The following is a 26635-nucleotide window of genomic DNA, read 5'->3' as shown; positions in this document are numbered from 1 at the left end:
GAATCCTTATGTTTTCTTTTCCCTTTTTACATTTTTAAGCTTCTCTTGGATTTTGATATTGGAGATCAGATTTTTTTTTGTTTAATTCTGGTCTTCTTATGAAAACTTGAAATCTTTCTGTTTTATTGAATGACCATTTTTCCCCCCTTGAAGAATTATGTTTAATTTCACTGGGTGAGTAATTCTTGGTTGTAGTCCTGGTTTCTTTGCCATCTAGAATATCATGATCCATTACCTCCAGTCTTTTAATTTGAAGTGTTAAGTCTGTACCCCAATATTTGAACTATTTCTTTCTGGCCACCTGCAGTATTTTTTTCCCTTGACCTGATTAATTCTGAAAATTGGCTATACTGTTCCTTGGAGTTTTTATTTTGAGGTCTCTTTCCTGAGATGATGGGAGGATTTTTTCAATACCTATTTTACTCTGTTTCCAAGATATCAGGTCAGTTTTCCTTGAAAATTTCTCGAAAGATGCTGTCCAGATCCACCCTTTGATTGTGGTTTTCAAGTGGTCCAATGATTCTGACATTTTTTTTCCTGGATTTATTTTCCAGGTCAGTTGTTTTTCCAATGAGGTATTTTACATTTTCTTATACTTTTTTTTTTCATTCTTTTGAATTTGTTTAATTGCTTTTTGATTTCTCATAGAGTCATTAGTTTCTATTTGCCCAATTCAAATTAAGGAATTTTCTCAGTTTTTACTGCCTTTTCAATTTGGCCAATTGTACTTTTTAAGTTTTTTTCCAAGTTGTTAACTCTTTTTTATTTTTATTTATATATATTTTTTGCAAGGAAGACAGTGGGGTTAAGTGGCTTGCCCAAGGCCCAGCTAGATAATTATTAAGTATCTGAGGCCAGATTTGAACTCAGGTACTCCTGACTCCAGGGCTGGTTCTCTATCCACTGTGCCACCTAGCTGCCCCTGTAAACTCTTTTTAAACAATTCTCTTGCATCACTCTCATTTCTTTTCCCAGTTTTTCTTCTAATTCTCTTATTACAATGTTTAAGCTCTTTTTTTGAGCTCCCCCAATGAGTTCTGTATTACCATAATAACTTTCTATGGTCAGATTCTTTTTTGTTGGTATTTGCTAATCTCTTTTGGTTGTTTTCCTTTCTTTTAAATTTGACCTCTGCTCCTGGGTTGGACGGGGCATTGTCTCAGGCTTCTTGTGTCAAGGGCAACAGGCCCTAGCTGTTTACCTGAGGCTACACTGGTGTGGCTCTGAGGTCCACAGGAGGACCTTTATGTCTGGGGTTTGGGGTAGGAGTGGCTGGTGCTGCTGGAGGTTGGAAGGATTTGACAGTTTACCTGAGCTGGGGTCCTAGTACTGGTGAATGGTATGTCCTGAGGCCAGTGAGGTGTTTCTGCATTTCCCTGGGGATATTCTGGAACTTTGGAGGTTTCCTGTTTGCCCAGGGCTATGGTGAAGAATAAATCTTGGACCTGGAGTCTGTAGATTCCTTTGACTTTGCTTAGGCACATGAGGGATCCTGGTGTTGGGGTTTGCCTGCTCTACTGAACCAGGGCTCAGGATAACCTGCTGGTTTGCTGAGGTAGGGCTTGCTATTGGCTTATTGGGATGGTTCCCGTCTTAGACTGTGTTCCCTTTTTGCCCAAGTGAAACAGACCCTTCTCACCAATCTTACATGTAAGTTTCTTGGGCTAAAAAGATTGTTTCACCCTATATTTTTGCTGGTTCTGCTGTTCTAGGATTTGTTTCAAGGTGCCATTTTATGATTGTTTGGAGGTATGGTGACCTATTGCTTACTCTGCCTTCTTTTAGGTGAGATAATTTAAGATAGATAATTTAAGACAGCAAATTACCTGAAAATATAATTTAAAAAAACCCATAGAGTATCTTTCAAGAAATTCAAGAGGAGTGGCTAGGTGGTGCAGTGGATAGAGCACCGGCCTTGGAGTCAGTAGTACCTGGGTTCAAATCCAACCTCAGACACTTAATAATTACCTAGCTGTGTGGCCTTGGGCAAGCCACTTGGCCCCATTGCCTTGAATAATCTAAAAAAAAAAAAAGAAATTCAAGGAAAACTCCCCTGACATCCTAGAACCAAAGGATAAAATCATAATTGAAAGAATCAACCTATCATCTCCTGAAAAAGATCTCAAAATGAAAATTCCATTGTAACCAAATTCCAGAATTATCAGATCAAAGAGAAAATACTTCAAGCAACCAGAAAGAAATAATTCAAATATCAAGGAGTCATAGTCAGGATCACACACTATTTAGCATCTTCTACATTAAAGGATCAAAGGGTTTGGAATATGATAATCCAGAAGGCAAAGGAGCCTAGCTTGCAACCAAGAATCAGCTACTCAGCAAAATTTAGCATACTCTTTCAGGGGTAAAAGTGATATTCAATGACATAGGGGACTTTCAAACTTTCCTGATGGAAAGACTAGAGCTGAACATGAACATGAAAAGAGATTACCATACAGAGAATGAAGGAAGAGGGTAAGCATTGTTTGAAACTTACTCTTATCAGATTTGATTCAAAGAGGGAATAGTAAAGAATATACTATAGTATATATATATACTACATATAGTATGGAAATTTATCTTACCCTATAAGATAAGAGGATGGGGAAGGAAAAAAGAAAAGGGAAGGGAAACTGATAGAAGGAAGGGAAGAATGAGGAAGGTAATGGTCAAGCCAAATACTGGTGAGCAAAATACCCCTTTCCCCACAAGTGTGCAGAGCCTATCACTCACATTAAGTCCAAAGTCAAAAAGTAAATTGGAAAAAATGAGCAAACAAAAAAGAATTTGACCATGAAGAACTATTATGGTGACAGGGAAGTTCAAGACTCAAACACTAAAAAAGATAATTTCTCAAAAAACATCTACAAGCAAAGTCTCAAAGAAAAATATAGTTTGGACATATAACCAACAAGAATTCCTTGAAAAGTTAAAGTAGGTGCTAAAAATTATGTTAAAGATGAAAGGAAAGAGTAGATCTTTGCTTATTGTTTGTCAATAAACTATCCAGTGAGCATTGTACAGTTCCTTTGCATGGAGGGCTTAGTGAACCAAGAGATGGCATTATTGGAATACGACTTGTTTACAGAAAATAAACTGTTTGCCCACCAGTTAGGAGTGACTCAATAGGAGAGGAAAAAAATACTAGGAACTCTAGTCTCTCTACTTCAGAAGGATTGAGTCCCAGATCTAAATAATAGGTTCATGTGATTGATAATGCAAGATATCTATACTCCTTCAAGTGACTGCTGCATTCCTTGCTTAGTTTTATTTTTTTCTCTCAGTTTTAGTCTTTTTTTTTCCTCCACTACTGATTAAGTCATATTTTTTGCATTCCTGACATCAGAGTTGTCCAGGTAGAGTCCTAAAGCCAAATAATTTGTAAAAACCCATCCAGAAGATCAAAGAACAGTAGACAGCAGGAGACATCCCCCACCATACAGACCTGACTGGTTCTTTTCTTTAAAATATTTTTTAAATGTCCTTGAGCTTTTATTAACCAGGAGAAAATCTAATTGGCTTTGGATGACAACCCAGCAGTGTGACCAACAGGGATGCTGTGCTCAGTTGAATTTATTTAGTGCCTTTAGACACATTTCTATTCAAGAGTAATGAGAAGAGATTCAAGGCTAGAAAGAACGATGGCAAGCTTTTCTTGAAGAATGACATTTTATATCAAATACATCTTTCATTTTGTGGGCAGCATGTTTTAATAGAGACTGTTCTTCACAGAGATATCAAGAGCTCTAGCATTTTCACTCTATATTTGTACATAACTTATACAATATTTATCTTTACTTATAACTAAATATAAATTTGTCTATACCATATTCATTTTATTGAAATTATATGCAAATATAAAATATGGTTTTATATAATTTCTATACTTACAATTTTAATGCAATGTGAATACAAAATTAAATCAAAGGCATTCCATATAAATATATAAATATAAATAAAGAAATGTTATGGCACTTTCAGTTGACTTGTTACATAATTAGTAAATTGATAATTATTTATACTCCAGGATAATTTATGCTCCTGGAATTCCCTTTCTGTTTGTCAGCCAATATATTGTCTTATTTAAGTCTTGTAGATTTTTTAGCAAAAAAAATTATTCTTTATATAAAATACATAAGCATGCAATTGATCTATATTTAAAGTGAGCATTGGCATTCTCTTTTAATCATAGATATGCCCTTAGGTTAAGAATGAAGGAATGAAAAGGATTATCAAATGTTTTTCCATACAAAACAAGAAAGGTTGAAAGACAGGAGGATCACATGCATCTGAGGAAGAAGCTAGTAAAGTGATTTATTAGTAACTCATGTGCTACCATGCAACCTTTGAACCAACAATTATGGAAGTATTCAGTCTTGTTGCTTTCCAATTTTGCAAAGAAACTTGAGTGTTAGATCTTGACAAAATTGTCCAGTCTTTCATTATATTAACAGTATAAAAACTTTCTTTTTCATGTTAAATTCAATTTGTATTTTTATTGTGTTGGACTTCTTGTGACCAGATAAGTGACCATAACTTTTCTTCATCTTCCTTCATAGTTTCTCTCTTTACTCTAATTTCTTTACCTTTCAAACCTCTATATCAAAGTCTTTATTTGGTAATGAATTATTTATTTTCTTCTATATGCTGTTTTGTCTCTGTATATTTCCTCAACTTTTTAACTTTTGCTTTCATTAGTTAATTAAAGAAATCTAAGGGGGCAGCTAGGTGGTGCAGTGGATAGAGCAGGGACCTGGAGTCAGGAGTACCTGGGTTCAAATGTGCCTCAAACACTTAATAATTACCTAGCTGTATGGCCTTGGGCAAGCCACTTAATCCCATTTGCCTTGCAAAAATATAAAAAAAAAAAAAGAAAAAGAAATCTAGAATCTCTGACACCTTTTTTGTCTTTTAGATTCCTTTAGCATGTTTCTTTTTTTAAAATTGCCTTTAATAGGGGCGGCTAGGTGGTGGTGCAGTGGATAGAGTACCAGCCCTGAAGTCAGGAGAACCTGAGTTCAAATTTGACCTCATACACTTAATAATTACCTAGCTGTGTGGCCTTGGGCAAGTCACTTAACCCCATTGCCTTGCAAAAAAAATTAAAAAAAACCTTAATTGCCTCTAATTTTTTTTAAATTCTCAGCGATTAACACAATATATGGCATTCAGCAGTGGCTTAATAAATGTTTATTAACTGATTGACTAATTTAGCAATAGGGTGTTCAAGTTTTCTACTGCATGTACCAGCCAAGTAATGTGATGTACCTTTACTCTTTTGAGATCCTTCTGGTAATCCTCTTCATTCCCCTACTAACAGGTCTTAGATTCTGTCCTTGGTATCCTAGGCTCTGACAATGGTGAACTTTCACCTTATTTTGACTATTAAAAAATATCATTTTCTGGACATTTCTAAAACATGTCCCATACAATCTGGCCATCTTCCTCATCTCCCTCCCAAGGGAACTTAGAGTATGCCTTAGACACCACGGTTTTCACCTTATTTTGCCTAAAACTTCACCACTTCCTGACCAATCCTTTATAATACCATAGCAAACAGACATACTCTTCCTTTCAGATTTCTAGTTCCTCTTTATGAGTTGTCCTCCCCATCATACTATAAGCCCCTCGTGGATAATTATCTTGTTTCCTTGTATTTGTACTTCCCTGTACTTCTCAACGTGCCTGTAAAATAAGTGCTTAACACTTTTTTTATTCCTGTAAAACTCAAAAAGCTTTTTGATGAATCAATTTAATATTCCCATTTGATATTGATAATTATTTGAGACAGTATTATTTTTTTGTATACTTTTCATCATTAGGTATTATTTCTGGAGTTTATATTAGGTAAAGATTTTCAGTTACCTCAAGCCTTAGGTTATTTTCATCTTTTTCCTCTTTAGATTTTAGTAACTTCTCAATTTCATCTCTCAACTAATATAAGCTTAGGGTTGAAGTTATTTCTTTCTATTGACCTATACATGGCAGTAATACATTGCTGTGTGCCTTGGAATTGAAGGTACTTTGAAAAGAATAGTATACAAACTTACCTATAACTAGTAATATAGTTCCAGTTTTGTTATAATATACTACTTAAATATAATAAAAATATTCATGTCTTCATTCATTTCATGTGCATTCATGAATCACCCTTTTTAGTAATCAGTGTCTGCTACACTGAAACATTTCCACTAGATGAGTCCTGGCATTTCTGATTTGTTCCAGTGTATATTTGTCTATTTGGTGGTACCAGATCATGGAAAAGCATAGCTCACTTTGTTATCTTCCATGTCAAGCTAATCATTGTAATGGTTTCCGATATTTCCATTTCACCTTGACTATTGATTTTTAGAAATAACTATGTTGCATAAACTGGGGTGCTATCCCAGGGTCCATTTTCTAGTGTTTCAGGGTTCTTAATAGGTTTTCACAGTTACTCTAATAGCCTTAGTGCACACAGAATCCCCATGGCACCTCAACCTAGCTGTCATTACCTTATTTTGACATGTTGAACTTTAAGGAGATTATATTTTAATATAATTAGTTGAAAGGTAGCAAAGTCTAATGGAGAGCAGATTAGTCTTAGTCAGGAAGATTTGCCATTAGGTGTCCTATTGGGGAATAGATAAAGTGTAGTACAGTAAATAAATGTGATTAAATATTTCTGTGCCATAAAAATTATTAAAGAGGCAATTTCAGAATGAAGTAAAAATATCTTTATAAACAGCTGGAATGTACAAGTGAGAAGAAATATAATATTATAGGAAAAACAACTTTGAAAGATTTTTAAAACTCTGAACACATTAATGAAACATAAGTCTAAATGAATTAAAATAAAATATGCCATTCACCTTCTGACAGAGAGGAGATAAACTTAAAATGAATAGACATTTTTGGACATGACAATGGAGGATTTATTTTGCCATTTCACACTAGTTGTGTATTTGTGACTTTTGTTTGTTCTGTTCTTAGTTTGCTCAGTCACAGGCAGAGGAAGAGGGAAGAGAGATGAATTTAAAAAGTTATTCACTGGGTTGGCTAGGTGGCATAGTGGATAAAACACCCGCCCTGGAGTGAGGAGTACCTGGGTTCAAATCCTGTCTCAGACACTTAATAATTACCTAACTGTGTGGCCTTGGGCAAGCTACTTAACCCCATTTGCCTTGCAAAAAAAAAAAAAACCTAAAAAACAAAGTTATTCACCAAAAAATAAAAATTACAAACCATTTAAAAGGAAATACAGGCAATGTTAAAAACAAAATATATCAATAAAACATTTTTAAAAGCTGTCTACAACTCTTTTGTCAAAGAAAAGTCACTGAAGCTCAGGGTCTTAGACTGCCAGTTACAGCAGTATCAATCTGAATGGTTCAAGGGAGTTACCACACCAGGAATTCCCTACATTAATAAAAATCATAGGCCTGAATCAAAAATGCTTAATATATTATTGATAGTTCTTAATATTAATAACATAGTTGCTAAAATATCACATTTCATTCCTTTGAATTCTTATTTTTTACCCATTAACTCAATCACAAAAAGCAAATGCTTAATACATTATTGATAGTTCTTAATATTAATAACTTAGTTGCTAAAATATCACATTTCATTCCTTTGAATTCTTATTTTTTTACCTATTAATTCAATCACAAAAAGCAACTAGTAGTCTTATCACAGAGAAGTGAAAATTATCACATTCTAGCTAATATGCATTTTATATAAAATGTTCCAAATTTATTTCTATTTGTATAGTTTCTGTCACTTACTTAATATCATATGTGATTCTTTTTAAAAATAAGAATAAAATATAGGTCCCCTGGACTAATTACTTTTATCAGTCTTAAAGGACTGAAGTTTTTAGAACTTTGATTCCTGTCTTTGAAGTTTCTGCCCTTTGAGAACATTTGTGTCACAAACAAGCATTTATATAAGGAAGATTGGACTTGACCACAGAATAAGTCATCTTTTCCTCTGCAGGAAGAGGGTGGGGAGAGGATCCTGGTGGTCAGGAAGCTGTTAAAAAGGGCAGAGAAGTCACAAAACTGGGAAACTTGTTCATTGCACACTGGATTTGATACTCACCCCCTCCTCCCTTTTTTCCTTGAAATTTCGAGGCACTTTCCACCATTCATAGGATTAGAGGTATTTGGTTACTACTTATTGAGACTTGATAGTTTAAGAGCAACTCAATTTAGGAAATCAGGGTTCTTAGACTAAGTGGGAGTTTTGTCCTTAACCCAAAGAAATCTTGCCTATTCAGGCAGGAAACTAAGCAGAGAGTGAAATCAGCTCTTTCATCTGAAGATATGGAAGCACAGAAGAATTGGATCAGAGTAGAAACAAGAGCAGTCCATTCGGAGCCAACATGTAAAGATCATAGATAAAACAGTCAGAATCATTTCCAAAAATCTTTAATTATTTTGGTAAACCATAGGAGTAAGTGGTACAGGAATGTCCCTCAGGTACGTCAAAAAGTAGAATACTCATTGGAAGATGGTTTAGAGACAACTGGGCAAAATGTTTTGGAGTAGAAAGTTTGATAATTTCTTTGCAATTTTATTTTACAATTAAATATAACTATGTGGCTACAAAATAGTTCATTACCTATGAATCATCAACATCAAATAGTGAAACAGCTAGAAATTTCTAAGATCAACTGGGATAGATATTCTGGAGCTATGAATTGTCTTATTTTTATTATCCCACACAATAATTTTTTGACATGCCAGATGGTGGGCAAAACTATAAACTACAATCCTTTGCTTGTAATGTAGTTAAGTCACACCCTGTTATGAGCTACTATCATTTCTTTAGCACCTCATGAGACACTTGAATTCTGGCCATTTATACACACATTCCTCACAAAATCTCCAGAAATTTGTAATTTGTAATTTGTAATTCTGCTATTTGCTTTAATACAGCAAAGTTTTTCCCCCTATGTCTAAACATGAACTGGATTCCTTATTCTTCATTACAAGCATGCTTAGTTGATAGAATACATCCAATCTATCTTTATTTTCTATTCTAGCTCCTGTTTTACTAGTATCCAAAGTAAATAAAGACAATCAAATGGCTATTATAACAATAAAGGAAATTGTTCAAGATCTATAGAGGTGCTACTTTTTCATAGGAGAGAATAGCCTTACTTGTGACTGGGTGTAGTGCCACTCAATGGATTGCCTTAAGTTTAAAATGAGGTGCAGAGTCCTGAATGATGTGGTGGGGAGAAAGGGAATTAGACAAGAGGGAAGATAGAAGTGCACAGGAGTAACAATTCCCTCAATTCTCTACAACCACTTCTGAGTCTCTCTTGCTTCTTCCTCCTACTCTACAAACAGAGAATTTGGAAAGTAATGAAGGAAACACAGATCAAGTGGCCATAGAGACTAACAGCTTCAGATTTCTGATTCTTTTGTCAAATCATGCATAAAGAAAGAATGTAAGAGAATATCAGAGTAAAGGATCCTGGTAGAGAGAGAAAAAAAATCATATAAATATCTCAAGTTAAATTAAGAACATGAAGAGAGAGAGAGAGAGAGAGAGAGAGAGAGAGAGAGAGAGAGAGAGAGAGAGAGACAGAGAGAGAGAGAGAGTAATTTCTCAAAAATAGTGAAGTCCTAATCCAATACATAATTCGGGATTGAGTGTTGTCAAATGGCTCCAAAGATAGTATTGGTCAGTAATAGTCTTCCTCACATTTTGCTCTTGAAATCATAGATAATAGGTTAAACCGAATAGATTAAACTGGAAACATAATTAGGTTAAACTGAAAACAAGCAAATTTAGACATTAATAAGGACATCAGAATTCAAATACATTATTTTTTTTTCATTTTCTTCCTTTTCAAACATACTTTTTAAAATGAGTCTTTGTCTCTTTAAGAGAAAAGACAGTCATTTCTAATCATATAATTTTACAACATTCTAGAGTTGTAAAGACACATATCTTCATTTTTAAGTCTATTTTATTACATCTATAAAGAGTAAACTACCAATGATCATTCCTTGGATTAAAATGTACTGGTACTTTTAGAGTGCTATGATTGGTTGTAGGATAGGGACAGAGTGAAAGTAGAACAGAGTTTCAGCTGCACAAATGAACAATGAGACCTAGTCCTCTTCCTGTAACCACCATCATCGTGATGGAGAAACAACAAAATAAACAGAGACAGAAAAGCCTCTGTGCTCATGCTTAGCATCAGATTCCATGGTATCCAATGTGCTAGGAATGGTAAGTGGAACCGGAGTTCTCTAAAATAACAGTTCTTGCCTAGGTTGCCTTTGTGTCGACTCTTTCCTATTCTACAAATGAAAACTCTTCCTGTTCCCTCTTGCGGAACTTCTGTTTTCTTTACGTTTGGGAAACCTGGGGTCAGAAATGACAAAGGGAATAAATTAGCTCTTACAATTTTAGAGCTTAAAAAAATATTTTTTTATTTGTTTGCTTGTTTGGGGTATTTCGGGAGAGGTGCCGTTGAGATCTTCCAGTTGGATAAATCAGATGTTGAGGAAATGTGGCCTGACATGGCTCATTTTCTTAATAGTCTTATGAAAAGGGAAACTTTCCAATCTTATTTTTTAAAAGTGCCGTAACCATAATCCAATCTGAAATATTTTTAATATTATAGTTTATTTTGATTGACAGGATAAAACAGCTTGTAATAGCATGCAAACAGATACACAACTCAGATTTATGCAATCGTATTCAATTATGAAACAACTAGATTTAAAAATTATGCCTTTAATTACTCATTTAAATTTGTATATACTGAACTCCCGAGTTGGGAGGGAATTTCAAGGTAGTTGAACCCAATCACCTCATTTTACAGATGAGGAAACTAGTGCCCTAGAGCAGAAGTGATTTGCCCAAAGTCATATAACAGTAAGGGATAGATCCACAATTTGAATCCAGACTCTCTGACCTCAAATCTTGTGCCCTTTCCATTGTATAGAAGCATACTACCTATTTTTTCCTTATATCTGAGACATTTTTTGTAAAGCATAAAATAAAATTATTTATAAATGGGTTAAACTTAATCTATGTTCAGGATCAAACCAGACTTCCAGGGTCAGAGCAATACAATTTATCAAACCAGACTTCCAGGGTCAGAGCAATACAATTTAACTGCCTAGTGTAATCAGATTAAGCAAATATAGCTATTTAATCTACATTATATACAGTCCTAGTCAGTCATCTGGATTTAAGTGGGTTTCAAAAGTTCCTGGAAGCATTTATGCCTTCAATTCCATTAAGAGGAATCTATAGTAAAAGGGATTTGTTGAAAGAACATAGGTTTGGTTTTATGATAAATTATTTTAAATTATTTTACATTTTTTTGCAGATTAGGTAACCAGATATTGACAAAAACAAATAAATTTAGTTATGTGCAAATGGTATGGTGGTAAAAGAACAATATTGTAATGACCCAATTGCTAGTAAAAGCAAGCTGACAAAACAGCAGGAGATACAGTGTCCATCTGCTTCCCTCATCCCGGGGGCCAGGTCAGATTTGAAGCACTTCAGGATAAAGCCAGGGATTTTAATTCAATTCAGACAAGTCTTAGTCAGTCGTTAACTTGATTCCACATCCATTCTGGTTTATTTTCTAGGAATAAACTTAGACATAAGGAGACCAGATATTATTCTACCCTACAATGAATAAAAATCTTCAAGATAGCACGGAACTGGTCTGTTTTCCCAAAGGTCCTCTGAAATGGTGCTGATGTTGGACTAAACTCTTCTCAATCTCTCTGGAATTTCACCAAAAGTGAACTGACTTCTACCAAGCAAGAAGTATCAGGAGCATTGTTAATACTAATATTTATCTAGTCAGATTTGTCAGATAGTCAGATATTGTGTCTAGTCATGTCTGTCTTGTTCCCATTTGGAGTTGTCTTGGCAAAGGTACTGGAATGGTTTGCCATTTCCTTCTCTAAATCATTTTACAAATGAGGAAACTGTATAGCAAATAAGGCGAAATGACTTGCCTAGGGTCACACAGCTAGTTAATGTCTGAGTATTTGAACTTGAATCTTCCTGACTCCAGGTCTGAGTCTATATTAACTTCAGTATTTGCCCTTTCCATAAAATTAGCAGTTTTAATTTTTCTCCATTTGCTTATAGTCAACAAATTTAATGAAGAAATTCAATTTTTGAACTCACATGGTACCTAAATAATGACCCTGGCAAGAACAATTAGTAATTAATCAGTTATGAAGTAGTTGTTCTCTTGTCCTCACTGATCGTTTGTATGTTAAGATACAGTGCTTTTATCAAAGCCATCAATATCCATTAGATAATATGCTTAAATATTCACACTTAAATTTCATAAGAAGGATAAAGTAAGGACACATGGTCTTGGAGAAAGCCAGTTTCTTTCCATCAAGAGGCAAAATGAAAAGTAAATAGACTCTTAATGAACAGGAACTGGTAAAGCACATTCATCTCTCTATAGAAAGAATGAAAAAGTGGGGGGAGAGACAGAGAATAAAAATATAGTCTAGCAGAATTCTCCATACTCATTGATCCTACATTGCTCTGCCTAGTTTTCCTTCACCACTGATCACATAGTGCCAACAGTAAAAGGAGTGTAGATGCCAAAGCATCCTAAGGGGAGTGTAGAATAGAAAATGTTCTAGATTTGAATTCAGAACTCCTGTATTCAAAGCATGAGTCTGTCAGATGTGTAATGTCAGGAAATTTATTTAACCTCTCTGGCCCCAGTTTCCTTATCTATAATGAGAAGTTTCTAGCTCTAAATTATAATCTTTATTTCCTATAAGATTGTGGTGGGGAGTCCTCTGTCCACTATTATGGCTACACTCTCCTTTCTCCATTTCTTTTGTGTTGTCTGGGATATTGCTGTTTCATATGCAGTCACAGTCCCTTTAGTCTTTGAGATTTCCATACTGAACTGTAATCATCCATCTGCAGTGTCCATTCCAAGACCTTAGTCACTTTAAAAGTGGGTGCTTATACTTGCTATTATTTGATCATTTTCTCTGCTAACTTAAAAGTCAATGGCACCCTATCTATATTTTTGAAATATTCTTTTAAAAACTTCAAAAATAACTTACAAAGGAAGATTATAAGAACCTCTCCACTGCTTTTTAGAATTCATTCATTTATTTATTTTTAATATTCTTTTCTTCTTAAATGAATTCCAAATTCTCTCCCTTTCTCCTAGACCCAACCCTATCCACTGAGAAAGGAAACAGTATTATATCCATTATACATGTGAAATCATTTCATATAATACAATAATACTTTGTCACAATTACATGATTGATGAGTATCCTCACAATTCCCTACACTTTGCTACCTCAAAAAAGAGCTACTACAACTATTTTTTGTACATATAGGACCTTTTCCTTTTTCCTTGATCTCTTATGTGTAGAGACTTAGTGATGATATTACTGGGTCAAAGGATATTAAGAGTTTTATATCCCTTTGGGCATGGTTCCAAATCGTTAAACAAGCTCAAAATTTAGCAACAGTACAACAGCGTAACTATTTCTCCCCATTCATTTCAGCTTTTTTTTATTTCTGATAGGTGGGAATTAGTATTTCTAAATTGTTTTAATTTACTTCTCTCTAATCAATAGTGATTTAGAATACTTCTTCAAAATCTAGAGGTAGATTTGATTTCTTCTGAAAAATTTCTTCCTGTTCATATCCTTGAACCATTTATCAATGGGGAATGATACTTATTTTTATAAATTTGATTCAGTTTCCTACATCTCTGAGAAATAAGACATTTATTAGAGAAACTTGGTATACATTTTTTATATAATTTCATTGACTATGGTACCTTTCAGCATAATGTAGTTTCCCTACTACTAATTAGGTCTATTTTCACTTTTGCTTCATCTGAGATCATGATTGCTACCCCTGCTTTTTTTAATCCAGCTAAAGCATATTAAATCAGCCTTTATTTTAACTCTGTGTTTGTCTTTCTGTTTAAAGTTTGTCTCTTGTAAAGAACATATTGGTGGATTCTAATTTATCAATCCATCCTGCTATCCATTTCTATTTTATGGGTGCACTCATTTCCTTCACATTCAGAGTTATGATTATTGTGTATTTCCCTCCCTCCTATTGTCTTCTGTTATCTCCTCTTAATCTTTTTAGCCTGACCCTCCTCACTTTCCTCCTCCTTACTTTCTTTGTTGGGTAAAATAGATGTCTATACACAATTGAGTTTACATATAAATTTTTTATTCTTTGAAACCATTCCAATGAGAGTGAGATTCAAGCATTGTCCATCACCTCCTCTGTTTTCCCCCTCCACTGCAAATGCCCTTCCTTGTGCAAGTCTTTTTTGTAAAAAAAATTTCCCCATTCTAGCTCTCCCTTACCCTCTCTTCCAGGGCATCCCTCTTTCTTATCCCTTCATTTTTTCAGAAAATTACAGTACAATTGACTTATACTCATTTCCTCTATGTAGATTCCTTCCAGATTGCCTCAGAAATTACAAAGTTCTTGGCAGCTTCATGTATCAACCTCCCATATAGGAATATAAACAGTTTCATTTTTTTTTTAGGTTTTTGCAAGGCAATGGGGTTAAGTGGCTTGCCCAAGGCCACACAGCTAGGTAATTATTAAGTGTCTGAGGTTGGATTTGAACTCAGGTACTCCTGACTCCAGGGCCAGCTCCATCCACTGCTCCACCTAGCTGCCCCAAACAGTTTCATTTTATTGAAAGCTTTAGGTTTATCTTTTTATTCTCCTCAAGTCTTGTGTTTGACTATCAAATTTTCTATTTAGTTCTGATCTTTTTATCATGAGTGCTTAAAAGTCCTCTAGTTCCTTAAATGTATGTTTTTTCCCTGAAGTATTATATTCAATTTTGCAGGTTATATTGTTCTATTTTTTTAAGGTTTTTGCAAGGCAAATGGAGTTAAGTGGCTTGCCCAAGGCCACACAGCTAGGTAATTATTAAATGTCTGAGACCGGAAGTACTCCTAACTCCAAGGCCGGTGCTTTATCCGCTATGCCACCGAGCCACCCCAGTTATATTGTTCTTGGTTGTAATCCTAGTTCTTTTACCTTTCAGAATATCATATTACAAGCCCTCCACTCTTTTAATGTGGAAACCACAAAATTTGTGTAACGCTGACTGTAGTTTTATATTTAGATTTTTTCTTTCTGACTACTTGCAATATTTCCTCTTTGACCAAAAGCTCCAAATTTGACTATTATACTCCTGGAAGTTTTAATTTTGGGATCTCTTTCAGGAGGTGATAAGTAGATTCTTTCAATTTCTATTTTATCACCTGTATTTAAGATGTCAGAACAGTTTTCCTAGTTAATTTCTTGAAATATAATGTCTAAGCTCTTTCTTTGATCATGACTTTCTGTAGTCCAATAATTGTTTAAATTATCTCTCCTTGATGCGGTGGCTCGGTGGCGCAGTGGATAGAGCCCCGGCCCTGGAGTCAGGAGTACCTGAGTTCAAATCCAACCTCAGATACTTAATAATTACCTAGCTGTGTGGCCTTGGGCAAGCCACTTAACTCCATTGCCTTGCAAAAAACCTAAAAAAAATATTATCTCTCCTTAATCTATTTTCCAAGTCAGTTATTTTTCTGATGAGATATTTTATGCTTTCTTTTTCATTCTTTTGACTTTGTTTTATTGTTTCTTGACGTCTTGTGGAATCATTAACTTCCAGTTGCCAATTCTAATTTAGGGAATTATTTACTTCACTGAGATTTTGTACCTCTTTTTCCATTCGACCAATTCTGTTTTTTAAGTTGTAACTTTGGTGCCTTTTTTTCCTTGCCAAGTTATTAATTCTCTTTTTTATAATTTTCTTGCATCACTCTCATTCCTTTTCTCAACTTTTCTTCTATCAATCTAATCTCATTCTTTAACATTTCTAGAAATTGATGTTGGGTGTATGTCCAATTAGTGTTTTTCTTTGAGGCTTTGTTTGTAGTTGTTTTTTCAGTGTTGTCTCCTATTAAGTTTATTTCTTAGTCCTTACCTCTGAAGCAGCTTTTTATGATCATGTTACTTTTTTGATTATTGTAGTCTGTTTCTTGACTTTGAACTTTTTGTTAAAGTTGGACTGTGTTTAAGGGTGGCAGAGCAAAGATGGTGGTGTGAAGGCAGGAATTCCTGGAAACTTGTTCCCCCCAAAATTCCAAACACCATCAAATTATGACTCTAGACAAAATTTAGAGGGGCAGAATCCACAGAAAGACTTAGTGATACAATTTCCCAAGCCAAGACAACTTAGAAGTTCTGCAGGAAAGGTCTGTTCCACTAGGGTTGGAAAAAGCTGCAGCACAGCCAAGTTGGGTGCCTGAGTTGGTGGCAGAGGGAGCAGTTTCCAGACCTCTTGGCCCAGGGATAATCAGGGACAGCTGGAAGGAGTGGTGAGAGAACTCTGCCACACCAAAGTGAGTGTGGAGAGGAGTTCTGGCCTCAGAGCAGCCCTGCTGTGAGAACCTGCAGCAGGAGTTGGCAGAGCCATGCAGTACTTCCAGAGCTCTCAGCCCATAGATGGTAAGGGGCTTGGGGGAGACTGCAGAGGTTTTTTTGCTCTCCCTGGGGCAAGACTCAGCTGTTTGCCCATACTCAGATGCAGTCTGTGCCTCCACAACACCACAATAGTCTAGCAGGGACCATCCTCACAGCTCTAGGGCAGAGCAGTCAGAGCCTCTCATGAGACCCTGGAGGAATTAAGGTCCCTGGGGGTTGTCCCAAAAAACCTCCCAAAGCCTTGGAAGTGTGCTAAATCAGTCATAGGCTGAGGAAATGAGGAAACAACAGAAAAAGAAGAATCAGACCATAGAAAATTACTTTGGTTCCATGAAGGATCAAAATACATACTCAGAGGATGACAAAGGCAAAGATTCTGTATATAAAACCTCCAAGAGAAATAGAAAATGGTCCCAGGCTATGGATGAACTCAAAAAAGACTGAAAAGCAATTAAGGGAGGTAGAGGGAAAAATGGGAGGATAAATGAGAGCAATACAGATAAATCATGAAAACCAAGTCACCAACTTGATGAAAGAAATACAAAAAATACTGAAGAAAATAACATTAAAAACCAGTTTAGGCTAAATGGAAAAAGCAACATAAAAGGCAAATGAGGAGAAGGATACCTTAAAAAAGCAGAATTGGCCAGCTGGAAAAGGAGATAAAAAAGCTCTCTGAAGAAAATAATTCCTTCCAATGCAGAATGGAACTAAAGGAAGCTGATGACTTTTGCAAGAACTTGGGAAGAAATAAAACAATACCAAAAAACAAAAATTAGAAAAAAAATGTGAAATATCTCATTGGAAAAAAAACTGACCTTGAAAACAGATTCAGAAGAGATAATTTAAAAATTATTGGGCTACCTGAAAGTCATGACCAGGAAAGGAGCCTAGACTTCATTTTTCAAGAAATAATACAGAAAAATTGCCCTGAGATCCTAGAAGCAGAAGATAAAATAAAAATGAGGGGAATTCACCAGTCACCTTCTGAAAGAAATCCCAAAAGAAAAACCTTCAGGAATATTATAGCCAAACTCCCAAACTCTCAAGTCAAAGAGAAAATATTAAAAGCTACCAGAAACAAACAATTCAACTACTGTGGCTTTGTAGTCTGGACTACACAAGATCTGGCAGCATCTACATTAAAGGCTCGTAGGGATTGGAATATGATATTCCGGAAGGCAGAAGATCTTGGTTTACAACCAAGAATCAATTCCCCAGCAAAACTGAACATCCTCTTTCAGGGGAAAAGATGGACTTCCAATGAAACAGGGGAACTTTCAAACTTTCTCATTGAAACAACTAGAGCTGGACAGAAAGTTTGATCTCCAAGTACAGGACTTGGGGTGGACAAGAAGGTCTAATTATGAGGAACTTAATGATATTGAACTGTTTGTATTCCTGCAGGGGAAGAAGATACTGATAACTCATATGAACTTTCTCATTTATAAGAGCAGTTAGAAGGAGTATATATAGGCAAGGCACAGGAAGGAACTGAATATAATGGCATAATATAGTAAAAAGTTTGAGTCAATGGGTGATAAAGGAAAATACTGGGAGGAAGAGAAAGGAAAGGAAGAAGGGGCTAAGATATTTTGCATAAGAGTCAAGATAAAGCTTTTGCCATGGAATGGAATGGGGGAAGGCAAGGGGGAAAGAGCGAGCCTTCATTCTCATCAGAAATGGCTCAGAGAGGAAATAGCATACACACTTAATAGGGTATAGAAATCTATCTTACCCTAGAGAAAAATGAGAAGAAAGGGATGAGATGAGGGGGAACAGGGGGAGAGAAGGGAGGAGTAGGTGATAGAAGAGAGGTAAGATCATGGGAGAGGGTACTCAGTTATAACACATGTCTGAACAGGGACAGAATGAAAGGAGAAAGAGAATGGAATAGATGAGAGTGGGGAGGAACAGAGTGGAGGGAAATACAGCTAGTGATAGCAACTGGGGGGAAAATATTGAAGCAACTTCTCTGCTGCCTATGATGGGGAAGGCAACTCATCCCAAGGAAAGAGTCATTGGAATCTGAACACAGACTGAAGTACACTTTTTTCCCTCTCTCACTATTCTTGAGGTTTTTCATGATTTTTTTTTGGGGGGGGGTTATGATTACTCTCATAAAATTATTGTAATAATATCAAAGAAAGTTGAACTGTGTTCGTCTGGGGGTGGTGAAGTTTTTTTTCCTAAGTTTTAGGCTTTTTCTTATTGCTATTGTCAGTTAGTTTGGTGAAGGGGAGTCTGCAAGTTTTCAGCGTTTCCAAGGTGATGTGTTGTAGGAAGAGGTGTGGTCTGTGCTCTTCTGGTCTGCATTCTGGTCTTTATCTAGGAAGAAGCTTTGCTTCCTTGCAACCAAAAGAACTAACATTACTCTCAGCCTTGGAACTGGTCTCCTGTTCCCCTTCAGCTACATATGCTGCCCAGGACTCCTATTCCCTTGTGAGGACCAGAAGTATTCCTTTCTGCCCTGGAACCAGGATCCAATACTGAATATGGGCAATAGAGCTGATAATCAGAGTTGGCTGGATCTCCTACCAGAAAAGGGTCCCCTGTCATCTCTTTCTGACAAGGTGTCTGATTCCCTCAACACCCCTGAACTGAGAGCTCATAAAGCTGCTACTGTTGCTGCCCTTTTACAGCCATTCCCTGGTGTTCTTTTAAAAGTGGATCAATTTTCATGTCTCTCCTAAATGCATTTCCATCTATATTCATAGAATAATAAATTTATAGCTAGAAGGGACCTAAAAGATCATCTAATCCAAATCCTTCATTTTTACAAGTAAGAAAACTGAGGGTCAGTGGAATTAAGTGATCAGAGTGAGGCTTCAAAATTAGTAATTATCAAGATCTAAACTCAGATCCTCAAAATCCAACAGTTATTGAGTCCAACAAAGTTGGTTGATATTCTGAAGCCCTGTTTCCATTTTTAAGTGTTTTTTTTCAACTTCTTAATGCTGTAATTTTAAATATACATTTACTTGAAATATCTTTTTATATTCAATTTTTAAATAAATATACTGAGTCCAAAGAAAAGTAGAGAGCCAGACATTAACAGAAATTCAAAGTAAGTCCATTTAGACCAAATTTATGATTTTTGAGTTTAATTCTTAATTCTCTACACTCAACCCTCATAATTCAATTAATTATCAAATCTTGTTGAGTCTAGCTCCACAATATCTTTTCCTTTAAACTGCACTTCTAATCTCATCTAAATAGTTTTCAAATTGATCCACAATTGCCTCCAATATTTTCCTTCTTCAAAATATGATTTATACAGAATCCAATTTGATATTTCTAAAACAACAAAGATGTGTTATAGGATCACTATTTATACAGGTTTCCCAAGTTCTACCTCTAATGTAGACTAGGCTAATTCTTTTACTACAAGTCAAGAAAGTTATGCTCAAGGAGTTAAGACTCAAACTGCCTACCGTTGACATAACTTCCTGATAGTCTCAGATCATGTTGTAGTGACTTCCTAGACACATAATGGGGGTAAAAAAAGGCCTTCCCTTACAAAATTGTGTTAGCTACTCATCATACCCTGCCCTGTTGATATGACACATTTCCATATGAAGATGAAATGAAACACTACCAGAGTTAAGCCTATATCCTTGTTGAGTATCATTTTTATGTCATGGATCAGTATTTCTCCTTTTGTTAATTATTAGCTACAAGGGTTTTATTTTGTTCCAGGTGACCAATCTTGAGTCAGACCTAGCCCATAAACAAACCATTTCACTTCCTTACAAAAAAAAATTCCAATTGCCTCTCAAGTTAAACTAGAATCCTTAGACTGATATTTAAATCCCTTCACAGTGTTAGTTCCTTTCCCATATTTTCTTCTCCAGTCAAAATGACGCAATTGAGTTTCCTTACAATATATTTCATCCTCTGACTCCATGTATTTGCCTAAGTGATCCCTCCAGCCAAGTAGGCATTCTCTTCTAATTATCTTCTCCTACCTGGAGCAGCTAGATGGCACAGTGGATAGAGGTCTGCCTTGGATTCAGGAGAAGGGAGTTGGAACCTGGCCTCAGACACTTGCCACTTTCTAGCTATGTGACCTTGGACACGACACTTAATCCTGATTGCCTTGCATCCAGAGTCATCTCCATTTATCCTGATTCATATCTGGTCACTGGACCCAGATGAGTCCAGAGGAGAAAGTGAAGCTGGTAACTTAGCATATCATCACATGCTTGTCATGGCCTCACCTCTCTGATGTTGTGGTCTTTTTCAAAAATGAAGGGCAAACATTATCTTCTGTTATCTTAGAAAGAATTCCTAAATTCTTCAAAATACAGATCAAGTATCACTTTCTATATAAGACTGTTTCTGAGTACTTCAATTACTAGCATTCTCTCCTTCTTGATATTACTTTGTATATATTTTTCATTCACATGTACATGTGTCTCTCCATCCCCTATACCTGACTCCATAAAATTTAAAACTTGTTTTTGTTTTATATATATATATATATATATATATATATATAATATTATATGTTTAGTGCTTTAGTACATGCTTCAGAGAATGTAGTACACTTACTCAATAAATTTTCATTGAACAGAAGTGAATGAATTGATCACCACATAAAACATATCTTTCTCATGGTATCTTTCTGTGAGATATATGGTTTTGAATCTGATTAAGAAACAAAGCAGAAAAGCCAAAGCTTGGCTTTATTTGGTCAAGGATATAAACCTCTTAAATCCATTTTGACTATAGATCTTCTGCTAAGTCCAATCCTATTAACTAGGACCATGTTGGATTAAAATTGTTAACCTCTCTTTTTCAGTTTTTATTCCATACAAAATAATTTAACAAGAATTTAAGTGTCCACAATTTATTCAAAACTGTTCTAGACTTTAGAAATGCAAAGATAAACTATCCCCTACCTTCAAGGAGCTTACATTCCACTAGGAAGATATGATATTTAAACAGCTGAGTAAAAACATAATAACCTGAAGAAGGAAAGAACTAATAACTAAGGATATGTAAGAGGTAGTACCTGAATTGACACTTTAAGAAAACTAAGGTTTCTATGAGACAGAGATAAGAAAGAAGCTTTTCAGGCAAATTAAAAAAAATATGATAAAGGAGCCCTTTTCAGAACTAAGCCTATAGTCATTTTTTTTAAAGATACAGAGGCAAGAGATGAGGATAAGTTCCTACCTAAGTCATCTATTACCTCCACAACCCAGCTCTTTCTTAGTGAAAATTAGATTTAGATTAGTAGATTCTTACATGGGTTCCTCTAACTTTAAAAGAAGGTAGAAAGATTTTGAAATTTCAGGAAAATTCCCTTAAGTTGAAATTAAATGTGTAACATAACTTGAATTCTTCAGTGCATTGAATGGGTTTACAAATACCTGTGAACCCATAATATGTTGAACTTGGGATACAGAAGTATCTGCTGGTTCTTTTCCACTGACCTTTCTTTTATGTTTTTTAGAAAAAGAGGAATTATTCCAGAGTGTGTTGACACAGGTTGCTGAGCAGTTTTCAAGGTAAAATGTTTTAAATGAACATTTATATAAGTGACAGCTTTTATGTCTGTCATTCATAGACCAACCTAGTTAAGTTTGAGAAACCTTTGGGTGATGAAAATTACAGCAATTCTCAAAAGTCATCTTCTAAGTCATAAACAAATTGCACTGTGTGTCTATGATAAGAGTGTACGTAATGACAAAATGAAAGATCAGAGACATAAATGTATATGTGGTATGATATATTCTTAGAGAAAACATTTGAATTAAGATGCCAAAAAGTAGTGGGAGTGGGGGAGGAGAAGGAAGAAAGGAGATTAAGAGAAATGTTCTTTTATTTTTTTAGGCAAAACCTAAAACTTTGCTGTATTATCACCATTAAGGCTCCAATTATTACATAAAATACCTTACAATGTCATCCTTCCTTTATTTTAACAACTAGCCTCCCTTGATTATATTGAATGCAACTCAGATTCTACTTATATAGAACAGTGTTGTTTCCAGTGTACTGTTCTTTTTTCTTGCAAATTTGTTTTTCCACAACATCTACATATGTGAATGTTTTTTAAATGATAATTTACTTGCATTTTTAAAAAATGTCTCATTAATAAGTTCCTAAAGAAAATCTAGATTTTTTTTTGGTTCAATCTGAGGGGATTGACACTGATCCTCACTATCCCAAATGGGGAGTAATAATAGAAGTGGTCAGATAATCTAGTTCCAAAGGAGCATAGCATACAACCATTGTGATTCAAAAGAAAAAGTAATATAAATTCAATATTTTATTTTGTCCAATAACATGAAAAAAACAATTTTAACATTCTTTCAAATTCTGAGTTCCAAATTCTTTCCCACCTCCCTCCCTTTCATTGAAAAGGCAAGGAATAAAAAAAGAAAAAGAAAAGAAAAGGCAAGGTATTTAACATCATTTATACCATTGAAATCATGCAAAATTCATTCCCATTTAAGTCATGCTTTGGAAGAGAATATAGACAAAAAATAAGAAAAATAAAGAAAGTAAAGAAAAAGTTTCTTCAATCTACATTCATACTATACCACTTCTTTCTCTGTAGAAGGACTGCACATTTCATCATAAGTCCTTCAGAATTATCTTGGATCACTGTATTGCTAAGAAAAGCTAAGATATTCACAGTATATCATAGTATATTATTGCTCTTAGTGTATACTATGTTCTCCTTGTTCTGCTCATTTCACTGAGAAAGTAGTATAAACACATGTAATATTTTTATGAATTAAGAAATTCTTATCTAATTGGAATAGTTTCTCTAGTAGACCTGTAAGTCTCTGAAAACAGTGCTCTGTTTGAGTATCCAGAAAGATTTAGATTGCCAAGTTAGATTGTCTACCTTACTTAATAGTTTCTATTTCTGTAAAGTTACATCTATTTCCATCAGCTCCATGTTCTTCAAAAAGTGTTTGCCTTTTCTGCCCAAAAGACATCAAAGGCAAATAGAAATATAAAATATAGTAGCTCTATGCCTTATTTGTTTTTATGAATTTTTCCTATTTCATTCTTAGGGCTTTCAAAATCAATGAACTGAAAACTGAAGTTACTAATCATTTGGCAATGTTGGAGAAACGATTTGAATGTAAGTGTTTCCCTCATATCCACGCTATGAAAATGTATAGTATCATGCAATGAAGAAATTATTATTCTCTGAATTTGAGTAATTGGTAGGAGCTGATCATACTTTCCTATTTAAAAATTTTATAAAAATATACCTTTTCATTTCAATAAATACCTCAAATCATAGTGTACATTATGATTGTATACTTTTAGGTATATTAATAATTATAGTGATATAAATTTCTTGATAATTTTGAATATTGGCCATCTTCTTTTCAGACCTGCTTAGGTCATAACTATTTTTACCTGTAGAATCAGGGAAATTTAAGCTCTTATCTTATTTCTCGATATTCTTACATTATAAATGTGGGGCCACTCAGGTTACCTTCTTCCCCCAAATCACATTGGTGGGTTGGATCTACAGGGACAATATCCCTGGTTGAATATATTTTATGAGAATTCATTGTCATGAACCAGTATATTCACCTTTAATATTCAAGCAATTGATGCAAGAATCTTAAAGCAAAAGAATTTAGTGAAATGGAATAGTAATTAACAATAATAACAAAACATTTCCTTCACAAATCTAGAGTGTATGCTCCCAAATGTACATAAACGTAAATGGGAAGAGTGGGCTATTATTTACAGTGCCCACTTAAAAACAGACCTACTATTATTTATTCTTAGTAGATGTGATGATACCCTAATAAGGCAATGTACTCAACTAAATTTTATTGCTTATTCAGTAGTACAAACTCAAACACTCTATGAGCAAACCATCAACCTGATACATAAATCCTGATAAGCATGTTTTATACCACTACTCATGACAAGATACTCTCTTTACCTAACCAGAGACTATGTATATCCCTCCAAGTTGGCGGTCTCTTCTGCTCATGAACAAAAATGAGGTATACAGATTTCCACATTTAGAGAAGATAAGAATTTGTCATAGTCACAACACAGAAGCAAACAGATGACAAGTCTTCTGGTGGATTTTTATGATTCTGATTAGGAATATTTACCAATTACATCTATGTTCTTATTGATGATTGATAGTCTAAGATCATGATTGAAGAAAACTATCCTTCTAAGCTAGTATCATTTGCAAGTGTCTATCAGTGTTTACTGAATTTGGGACACAAACACACATTATGAGATGTTTATAAAGCCAGAGGAGCACACATCTTTACCATGTTTACCAAATTTGGGCATCATACAAGTCAGAAAAACCTCTGAAATCTTTAATATCATCATATAGAGAAAAAATACTTTTATGGTCATTCATTATCAGTTAAAATCACATAAATAAAATGTTACAAAAAATCAGAATAAGATTATCCTGGAATTATTTCTAGGAATTCCAATTTCTCATTTCCAAATCTTAAATATTAATATCTATACAGAATTTATAAAATCTGAAGGGGTGAAATGGGGAAATGTTGCACTAAATTTTGACTCCTTCAGTAATATTTTGTCCTTTTTTATTGGAAAAAATTAAAAGTCATGCCTTCTCCTGGGTTTATTATTTGTGATTTACTGCAGCTTCTTTTAAAGGTTTCTTGTCATTTTTTTAAAAAAACTTTTACTTTTATTTTTATCATAATAATTTTTCTCCAATATGCCTACCAGAGAACCATCCCTTATAACATAATGTATTTTTTAAAGAAAAAGAGGAGGAAGAAATTAGTTTAACTGAGCAATATGTTGAAAAAGATTGAAAACTTATAATGTGCAAGACCTGTGAACCTCCTATCTCTAGGTGGCTTCGGAATGTCTTCTCATATGGCTTCACTTGAGTCATGCTTTATAATTTTATTACAGTCACTTTTGATGTGTGTGGGTGTGTATATGGGTATGTATAATGATCTTAACATTACTCATCAGTTTTGTAGGTCTTTCTACGCTTCTCTATATTATTAATAAATATCATTTCTTACAGCAAAATAGTATTCCATTACAAAATAGTATTTCATTACATTCATGTACAATGTTTTTAGACATTCCTCAAAGATCATCTTTTTTGTTCTAATTCTTTGCTCTGATAAAAAATACTGCTATAGGGGGAGACTAGGTGGCAGCTAGGTGGCGTAGTGGATAAAGCACCAGCCCTGGAGTCCGGAATACCCGAGTTCAATTCCGGTCTCAGACACTTAATTACCTAGCTGTGTGGCCTTGGGCAAGCCACTTAACCCTATTTGCCTTGCAAAAAAAAAAAAAAACAAAAAAAAACCTTAAAAAAAAAGTACTGCTATAAATAGTTTGGTAACTATTAGAACTTTTTTTTTTTACTGATGGCTCCCTTGGAATATAAGCCCATTAATGAAGTTTCTGATTCAAAGAATGTGGTTGTTTTAGTTAATCTGCATAGTTTTCCAAAATGGTTGCACCATTTCTCATCTCCAGTAAAAATGAATTAGTGTAAGTATCCTATATTCTCTCTAACATTAACTATTGCAAATTTTTGTCATCTTTGTCAATTTGCAGGGTATTAGTTAAAATATAAGAATTGTTTTGATATAAAGCTTTTTCCCCCCCATTCAATAATTGCCCTTCTTGACCCAGATGAATTAATTTAATCTATACAGAACTTTTTCAGTTTCATATAGTCAGTTAGATGTTTTATCTTTTGTCATTGCCTCTATCTCTTGTTTGGTTAAGTATATGCCTCCTTGGGGGTAGCTAGGTGGATAGAGCACCAGCCCTGGAGTCAGGAGGACCTGAGCTCAAATCCAGTCTCAGACACTTAATTACCTAGCTGTGTGACCTTGGGCAAGTCCCTTAACCCCATTGCCTTGCAAAAATCAAAAAAACCAAAAACCAAAAAATATGCCTCCTTTCAATGACTGTGAGAAATATGTATCCTAACTTTTTTATAGTGAGATCATTGATATTCAGGTCATGTCTCCATTTAGAATACATTGTCAAATATGTATAAAGTGTTGATCTAGACTTAGTTTCTGCCAGATTGCTTTTCAGTTTTCCCACAAGTTTTTAATTAATTAAGGAGTTTTTCCTGTGTAATTTATATTTTCCATTTTATCAAATGCTAGATTAAATTCCATTT

General features: G+C 34.7%; 1 protein-coding gene across 3 annotated transcripts in view; it reads left to right on the top strand.

Annotated features, from left to right (window-relative positions):
- Nucleotides 1–26635, top strand: part of PDE9A (phosphodiesterase 9A) — a 187956-nt gene that overhangs the window by 68991 nt on the left and 92330 nt on the right. Inside the window, exons 1-4 of one of the 3 annotated variants that reach the window (XM_074213913.1) lie at nt 10068–10227; nt 11607–11901; nt 21947–22001; nt 23520–23590. In XM_074213913.1, coding sequence (XP_074070014.1) covers nt 23569–23590 — 22 coding nt within the window. In that variant the 5' untranslated portion in view covers nt 10068–10227; nt 11607–11901; nt 21947–22001; nt 23520–23568. Of the gene's footprint in view, nt 1–10067; nt 10228–11606; nt 11902–21946; nt 22002–23519; nt 23591–26635 lie in introns of those variants that run through there. The other 2 variants (XM_074213912.1, XM_074213911.1) reach the window with 2 other exon arrangements.

This window comes from Macrotis lagotis, chromosome 1 (genome assembly GCF_037893015.1).
Source record: "Macrotis lagotis isolate mMagLag1 chromosome 1, bilby.v1.9.chrom.fasta, whole genome shotgun sequence".
NCBI classification, from domain to species: Eukaryota; Metazoa; Chordata; class Mammalia; order Peramelemorphia; family Peramelidae; genus Macrotis; species Macrotis lagotis.
Note: the sequence above shows the minus strand (reverse complement) of the source record. Positions and strands in the feature narration are given on the sequence as shown.